This window comes from Salvia hispanica, chromosome 2 (assembly GCF_029641045.1).
Source record: "Salvia hispanica isolate PSC_SH4W2 chromosome 2, Shi_PSC_v1, whole genome shotgun sequence".
Taxonomy (NCBI): Eukaryota; Viridiplantae; Streptophyta; class Magnoliopsida; order Lamiales; family Lamiaceae; genus Salvia; species Salvia hispanica.
The window spans coordinates 32642675-32650895 of record NC_142693.1 but is presented as its reverse complement, the minus strand read 5'-3'; the positions used below and the strand labels follow the sequence as shown (position 1 = coordinate 32650895).

The following is an 8221-nucleotide window of genomic DNA, read 5'->3' as shown; positions in this document are numbered from 1 at the left end:
GTCTACCAACCTCTATAGTCTATACTAATCTCAAGAGAAAGATATGTGAAAGCAACTTTCTTTGATTCCAACAATATCTATTCTACCATGTTTCATGAGAAAATTAAACTACTGTATAAATAAATTAAGAAACTAACTAAAGAACAAGTGTCAAAAACGTGAAATTAAAACAAGTGAAAAGTGGCTGGAAAAATAGCTACAATAATTAGTGAAGGAAAGATGAGAATCCAACAAAGTAAAGGCACCACAATAAAGCGTTATTACTTGTTGCTTTTTCAACAAGCTTCAAATAAATACATCTAATTTAATCTTCTTTCTCTATGCCGGGACGAAAATGACCAATTTTCCCTTTTGATACATCTCACGAATACGAAGACGACCTATTTTATAAATAGAAATACTTCTATTTTTATTTTACCTCTCTCCATTTAACACATGAAACAATTCTTTATAAAATCACGTATTGTCTAAGAAATTGGCCTTTGGAATAATATTATTTTGTTTTTGTTTTTTTTCATCCCCACTGGGTCCTACCACCATGCCATCCCCATGCACGCAAAGTTATAAAGGCAACAATGATCACCCACAAAAAGCCCTCATCTTACATTTCTCAACTCCCAATTTTCAAGAAACAAAAAAAACCTATATGAGTATTGGGAAAGAGTTTACATTTGCAAGAAAACAAGACAAGAAAAGATCAAAACCAAACCCCCTTTTTCATTCTTCATCTTCATCTTCATCTTCTTTACCTTTTGTTTCAACTTTCAAGAAATGAAACTACCCTTCCCAACAAACAACCACAGCCCTAAAGCAACATCGATCGCCGCCACCGTCTACGCCACCAGCCCGCCCTACGAGCCCAAATCCGTCCTCGATCTCCGAGGTAGCCCTAGTCCGGCTGCGGAGCTGGAGAATCATGTGCTGATCACCCCACAATTGGAGGAGTGGGATTCTTTGATGAGAGAGTTGGGCTTGCAAGATGACCCAAACCCTAACCCTAACCCTAACCCTAACTCAAACCCTAATCTCCCCAACTTCCCTCCGGCCACCAACGCCTTCGACTCGTCTCCCTTCGTCTCCACCGACTCCGGCCTCCTCTCCGACATCCCCAACTACACTCAAAACCCTAACACGGCCGACGTCAGCGACTGGAACCCAGGATTCGACTACGTGGACGAGTTGATCCGACTCGCCGAGTGCCTCGAGATGAACTCGCTCCAACTCGGCCACGTCATTGCGGCGCGCCTCGACCAACGCCTCCAGTCCCCGTCCGGGAAGCCGCTGCAGCGAGCCGCCTTCTACTTCAAGGAAGCCCTCGAAACCCTACTCACCGGGTCGACTCGGTCCCCCGACCTAATCCAGACCATCAAGGCCCAGAAGACATTCTCCGCCATATCGCCGATCCCGATGTTCTCGGGGTTCACGGCCACCCAGGCCGTGCTCGACGCCGTGGACGGCTGCGCAGCAGCCGCCGTCCACGTCGTCGACTTCGAGATCGGACTCGGCGGCCACTGGGCCTCCTTCATCAGAGAGATGTCCGAAGCACGGGCAAAGCCCGCGCTTCGGATTTCCGCTCTGGTGACGGAGGAATTTTCCGGCGAGTCGACTCTGGTTAGGGAAAACCTAACTCAGTTCGCGCGCGAACTGAACGTCGTTTTCGAGATTGATTTCGTGCCAATCAGGAATTTCGAGTGCTTGTATTTCAAGTCCGTGAAGTTCCGCGATGGGGAGAAGGTGGCGGTGGTTTTGTCGCCGGCGATATTCCGGCGAGTGGGGACGGGGTTTCTGAGCGATCTGCGGCGGTTGGCGCCGCAGGTGGTGGTGCAGGTGGACGGAGAGGGGTTGGGGGGGGTGTCGTATAGGCAGGCGGTGATCGAGGGGCTGGAGTTTTACTCGACGGTGATGGAGTCGTTGGAGGCGGGCGGAGGAGGAGGGGAGTGGATGAGGAAGATAGAGGAGTGTGTGGTGTACCCGAAGATAGAGGAGGGGGTGGTGGGGAGGATGGGGGGAATGGGGTGGAGGGAGGCGATGGAGGGGGCGGGGCTGAGGAAGGTGGGGATGAGTCAGTTTGCCGAGTTTCAGGCGGAGTGTTTGGTGAGGAGAGTGCAAGTGAGAGGGTTCCACGTCAGCAAGACACAGGGGGAGATGATGCTTTGCTGGCATGACAGGGTGCTTGTTGCCACGTCAGCCTGGAGGTTTTAATTTAATCACAGATTAGGAAGTTAATCAATCCACATGCCTTATCCTGTCTATGCTAATTAATAACAGCATGTGGTACACTATTACTTTGCTCTGCCATTTTCTTTTATCCAATTTCGCTAAGCAGATCACTAGTGTTGTGATATTCCAAAATCTTGTAAATAAATTAATTAAATGCATTAACATTTGATGAAATTGAGGAATTTACGTGCCAATGACGGAACGCCCTGAATAATCGACCTGTTTGCCAAGTAGAGTCTCGCGAAACCTTCCCTCTTTGCCTTCAATTACATGTACACCGGATGGTGTTTGCTACATAGACGATTAACCGTGTTCAAAGTTAAAAAATGAATGACAATTACTTTGAATCACAAAGTTTTCGTACCAAATTTAAATTTAGAAGATGTATTTTAAATTACAATTTTAAAGACATAAATTTAAATTTAGAAGATGTATTTTAAATTACAATTTTAAAGACATATATCGGCGTTTAGAACATCATATAGGATATCATTTTATTCGGACGGAACAACAAAGAAAAATTACTTTTTCGATTTACTAGAATATTATATTACCAAATTTTAGAACACTGGCAATAATTTGATTAAATTTCTTAATTCAAATGATTATTATCGCTTAATTCCAATGATTATTATCACTTTAAAAATAATACTATATTGAACTAGTTAAATTTACGACGAACCATTATTATTTTTAAAGATTTAATGGGAAAGAGAATTGAGAATAAAATTTATGACGATAGTTAGACTTTCGTAGATATTACGTCTCCAAGAAGGGAAGAAAGAATTACATCGCCGTATGCATGCTTTGATCTAGTGGTAGAATTGATAATGCCCGAGACCAGTGTGTCACGTCTTTAAAATTTCTGTTTATTTAACAATCCCAAAAAAAAAGAATTACATCGTGGATGCTCAAGAAAAAGAAATACAGTAAGTAATACATTTGGTTTGAAGCAAAAAACTAGTCCAATACTAACTTCAAAAACATGGGATCCTTACACCTCTGGTATAACTGAAGTAAACTGAGTATTACAAAACAACTGTATTGACTACAAACTAACAAAAGAAAATCCTACACAGATTGTCAATTTATCCCTAACAGTCACCTTCTTCGTCTCCGCCACCCTCATGCATATTGGAATTGCCATTCTCTAGTTCACTTACGGCATCGGCCCCAAACATCTTAATCAACTCGTCCTGTTCACCACCAGAATAACAGACACTCATCTCCAAGTTTCATCATCATATAACTCAAACATCACACCTATAGCTCTATATTATTGTAAATATGTAACACAAAAACGTTACACGACCCTGGTAAAACACGGGGGAAAACGAGAATGCACCTTTATAGAGTTATTCTCTGATACAAGTTTCCCGCATTCCTCAGAGAGCCTTTGCAACTCGTCTGTGAGACCACGATTCTCACCATTTAATAAGTCCACCCTGTGTTGTAGATCTTCACACTCAGCCTACCAATAAAAATACAAGAGGATTTTCAGGACCACAAAAGGTTCGCTATGCAGTAGCAAAAGGCGCATTGAACAAAAGAAATGGACATACCTGCTTACGTAATCTTGACCTCCGAGCAGACTCACGATTAGATTGCTTTCTCTTCTGCTTTTTTATTTCACGTTCTTCCTGCTGGAAAGAATTCAAATTTTTTTTCTCAGTATGGATGACTAATTTTAAGGGCATTCTTTCTCTGTCATTGTTACTTTTGTTTGAAGGATGAGAATGAGAGCCAGTTCTTGAACAACGAAAAATATAAAAACACACAACTGTTAGTACTTCTAAGACAAACTAGAGACAAAGAGAAGCATATAAAACTCAAGAAAGAAAGAAAAGTAAATAACCTTAAAGCCACTATTGTATCATAGTCCTAGTTATTACAATTCCTAAGTAGAGATCCGCTAGAATTTCTTTAGAAAAAGATTAGTGGTTAAAACAAAACATAATTTTCTTTGCTTGGGAGTAAAGATCCATATCAGGGATAGAGCTACGCTGTTCTACATGTACTTTTATCCTGCTCAAACTTCATGCTAATGAAGAAACTGGTACGAGCTTAGAAAATTAGTCAACCCAGTTATCTATGTAAGCATATAGGGGATATGTAGGATAGAAATCTCCCACCATGAAGGTGAAGTCATTAAAGCAAATGGATGATGTGCCACAAAGGTGTTTTAAGGAACAAATTATCAGAAAAGCAAGTGCATAACCTACCTATATAGGACTTAACAAAGTCGCCACAACAACGTGGAAGCCTGGATAAATGAAATCAAACAAGACTAGTAGCAATTCAAAGGAAAGTATGTATACTTGAATCCACTGATCATTCATCATGCCAGATGGAGCAACACCAGCTGAATTTGGTCGCAGTTTCATGGGCCCTGAACCAGCTGCAGTAGTATTCCACAAATCCATGCCAATATTCAAGTTAGTTGCAGGGACAGATACTACAGGATTGCCAGGTACAGAATTAGGGAAATTAGTAGGGACACCATTGTTCTGTGCGTTAGCCCCTGATATAAAAGCATAATCTCATCAATCCAAAGAAGTTGCAAAATAATGTTGATGGGCATTTGAGAATCCTAACCATCAGCAAGCATCTGGTTAAAGCTTCCTTTCTTGGATGCAGAGAAGTCCTAGAAAATGTGTAAAAATGTATGCTTCAATAACAAACGTTCACTACATATGCCAAAGAATTTTAATGTAGCCATTGAACTCTAGAATATATACATAGGATAGAACATCTATACTCCGTACAGGTTGAAACATTGACCTGGTTGTTGTTTTCATGGCTAGCATCTGATGAACCTTCATCACTACTGCTTTCAGCACTACTCATGGACAAATTTAACAATCAGAAACAGAACATCAAATGGTACTACATGTCTACATGCTTTTGATCATAGAAGACAAAATTTACAGAATATGCATAATGAATGTTGCAGCATCAAATATGCGTCAGATCACCTGTGGGTACCATCGTTTCCAGAGCCAGAGGCTGTTTTCCCACCACCTCTGCTCTTCCCACCGATCATTCCATGATTGGCTGAAGGCCCCTTGGACTTTTTGCTTGACGGACGATCCTTCCCTTCAGTTCCTTTCCTTTCTGATTCTGCAGTTCCATGTACAAAACCTGGTGGCTGTAAGATCAACAATGAAGAAAGAGGTCATGTGATGCTTTTGAAAGACCTGTGAAATTATATTGACAAACAATATGGTAGAAAACCTTAAGAAAAAGGTGTTAGAGTTCCCTCAAATCTATTAGACACTAAGGCTGAGATATTTATATTACCATAGCCATATTAGGATGAGCATACATTCCCCCAGGAGGATATAAAGCTGGATATGGAACTGGGTTCCCATAAGGCGGCATCATAGGATGCTGAAAAAGCGAGTGAAAGAAAATAAAAGAAAAAAACATGAGGATTGCCGATCTGAAACGTAATTTTTATAAACCATGGTAATAGATGAAGCTAGAAATTCCAGAATCCTCACCTGGCCTCCCCACATGTAAGGATGGGTTGTGGGAGAAGCCACCGTTGAAGCAAAGAAAGGTTGAGCTGCTCCAGCACCATAAAAACCCTGGAAAGAAGAAAATCCCAAATGCGCTTTAAAAAGAGGATGGTATTTCTTCAATCTAACAAAAGAAAAAACTTAAAACATCATAAGAAATGAAAGACAAGACAGATATATTAGACCTGCATAGAACTTGGCCAATCAGGATACACAGGCGTTGTTGGTGTAACAGGTGCTTCCTGGAATTCAATCACCAAGCACAGTGATATTAATTTAGGAAAAGTTTAGCTAGTATTTATTAATACCAAAAAAATAAGAGAGAGCACAAGGTTACTTGCTGCTAATGCACACCCTTTCCCCAAATTTTCAACTTTTACATAATTTTGAGAAGTTGCAATTACAACACCACTTTCAGTTTTTTGAATTGCAATATCCTTAATTAATCAGGGGTAGTAGTGCACAAACTTATAAAAAATTGAGAATGTCATAAATGCAAAAGGTCATAAGCGAATGTTGCATTTGCAGCAGTTTAGAAAACGTGTTAAAACTGTAATGTTGTTTTATTTGTGGCAATAAACCCAAAAGGAATACATATACTCCATATTTAAAGGTGGGACAATTTAGGACCTGCGCTGACGATGCAGGTTTGGATGATTTTGATGGAGTGCTTTCTTCCCCAGTCTCCATTAGAGCAGCAGCAAATTGTGCCCAAAATTTCTAAACCTGAGTTCTGGTGATTCTTTTAAAGGATCTTGGTATTTTTCAATCAAAAATAGAACCTGGAGAAATTGCATATTTGCATTAAGGTAAAAATAGTCAAAATCTTGACACAGGGTGGCAAGGCAATGAATGAAAGAAGCCAACATTCTTGATTGTAGATTTCAAGAAATAGAACGGATAAGATACCACAATGGGCATCCAGCAAAGCTGTCTGAGCACCTAGTACCAAATGCATATAGATATTCTGACCTACAGTTTAGCATCTTGTAGGAACTTCATTTAATAAAAAACCTGCGAGAAACTTAATATATAGCATAACAATATTTTTAAATCTAGTTGTTGGCTATCACATGAAACCATTAATGCATCTTAGACCTAGATGCCAAAATTCATTCACATAAATCAGTAAATATTATACTCAACAGAAGTGATCAGTCCATACATATTCTAAGTTTTCACAAGTCTTTCTTTCCTTTAGCAGATGAAGGGTAGTTTAGTAAGTTGTCCCACACTAATGCACAAAAACTTGGATAATGACTAACACAGAAATATAGCCAACTTCTCTAAGTTTCTAACTGTCTTACATCAATACATTGTGCTACATACCCTATGAGAGTATGCAAATATTCTTGCCACTACCATCACAAATCAATGTAGACTGCAAACATCCATCCCTATATGTTTCTAGCTTATGGAAATATCGTTGTAGCTCAGTGAAAATTTTGTAAATATGGATAATGCAATCTAGAACCAATCTGATCAAAGCAAATAAGAAATCATTTTCTAAGTTTTAAAAAGCCTCAGAATGGCAGAATGTCAGGAAATAAGATAGTAATCACGATCAAAAGATCTTCCGGATGCATAGGGAACAAAAATAAGTTCACAATTGAGCTCATGAGAAGAACACAGTGCAGTTGACTATAATGATCCAAATTAATAATGCACAGTACTCAACAATGATAATAAGCTGTATGAGTTAATCGAACCCTATGATTATGCAAACATAGTGGTAACTCCACAACTTATTGAGCACTTGCACTAAAAAGATTGATCTCAAGCAGGCACTTCAAACTGAACTTCGTCAAGATAAAATCAAATTCCAATTAAACGCATCAAATTCAAAGTCATATTCCAATTCCCTTAACTGAATTCGACAGCGGACATCTAGCTAGTATGAATCTATTGAAAAAATAGCAATAAAGAGAAACAAGACGAGGCGATTTACCTTGTATGGAGGTCCAATTCGGGCGCGCGAAAAGCTCAACTTCTGTTGTTGGTTGCTGTTGTCAAAAAAACGAAAAAAAAATACACCAGAAAGACAGCTGTGAATCTCCCTGAGATCCAACGGTAGCAAAATTAAGATTGTACCACCAAAACCCCCCTAAAAAAAATAAGAGATGTGGAAAATTCCGAAAAAACTCTGTTGCTGCGCAATTGACGAAGCAGTGAAAAATTAAAGTATCGCGGAAGAATCGAAGAGTAATGAAATCAGGTAGTCAAGTAACTAACTGGTGGTGGTGGGTGGAGGTGGTGGAGCACGGTTGCGGAATGGGTGGGTAGAGTAGGGTTTTGGAGGGTGACACGTGAGGGGCCACGTGGTGGAAACTGATTGGATAAACATGATGTGTTGGCGATGACTCATGCCCACCTTTTTGTTTTTGTTTTCCTTTTTTTATTCTCCTATTTACGGATATTTTTATTCACATATATATCTATATATTTTACCGTAAGATTTTTCTCCTTATTTAAGCAAATTA

General features: G+C 39.8%; 1 protein-coding gene and 1 pseudogene across 4 annotated transcripts; one reads left to right on the top strand and one right to left on the bottom strand.

Moving 5' to 3' along the window:
* Positions 1-604: 604 nt before the first annotated feature.
* Positions 605-2450, top strand: LOC125216138 (scarecrow-like protein 15 pseudogene; annotated as a pseudogene).
* Positions 2451-3068: 618 nt separating this feature from the next.
* On the bottom strand, positions 3069-8001 carry LOC125201476 (G-box-binding factor 1-like). 4 transcript variants are annotated; one of them, XM_048099609.2, is made up of 13 exons: positions 7690-7995; positions 6372-6523; positions 5927-5983; positions 5724-5810; positions 5521-5610; positions 5196-5368; positions 5002-5059; positions 4816-4864; positions 4721-4741; positions 4539-4618; positions 3783-3863; positions 3566-3691; positions 3069-3416 (listed from the first exon to the last, which is right to left on the bottom strand). In XM_048099609.2, exons 2-13 carry the CDS (start codon positions 6429-6431, stop codon positions 3315-3317), a joined length of 984 nt encoding a protein of 327 aa, XP_047955566.1. In that variant the 5' UTR covers positions 6432-6523; positions 7690-7995; the 3' UTR covers positions 3069-3314. The 4 variants fall into 4 exon arrangements, 3 of the variants coding, with proteins under 3 accessions (XP_047955566.1, XP_047955564.1, XP_047955568.1); XM_048099607.2 differs by having other exon boundaries at positions 4539-4741; XM_048099611.2 differs by lacking the exon at positions 4721-4741.
* Between the last annotated feature and the right edge of the window lie 220 nt (positions 8002-8221).

Coding starts and splice junctions, on each gene's coding strand:
- LOC125201476 (XM_048099607.2), bottom strand. CDS start 6,431: ATGGAGACTGGGGAAGAAAGCACTCCATCAAAATCATCCAAACCTGCA. Junction 5,611..5,723: donor CTTACATGTGGGGAGGCCAG/GTGAGGATTCTG, acceptor TCGCTTTTTCAG/CATCCTATGATGCCGCCTTA. Junction 3,692..3,782: donor GGTCAAGATTACGTAAGCAG/GTATGTCCATTT, acceptor TTTTATTGGTAG/GCTGAGTGTGAAGATCTACA.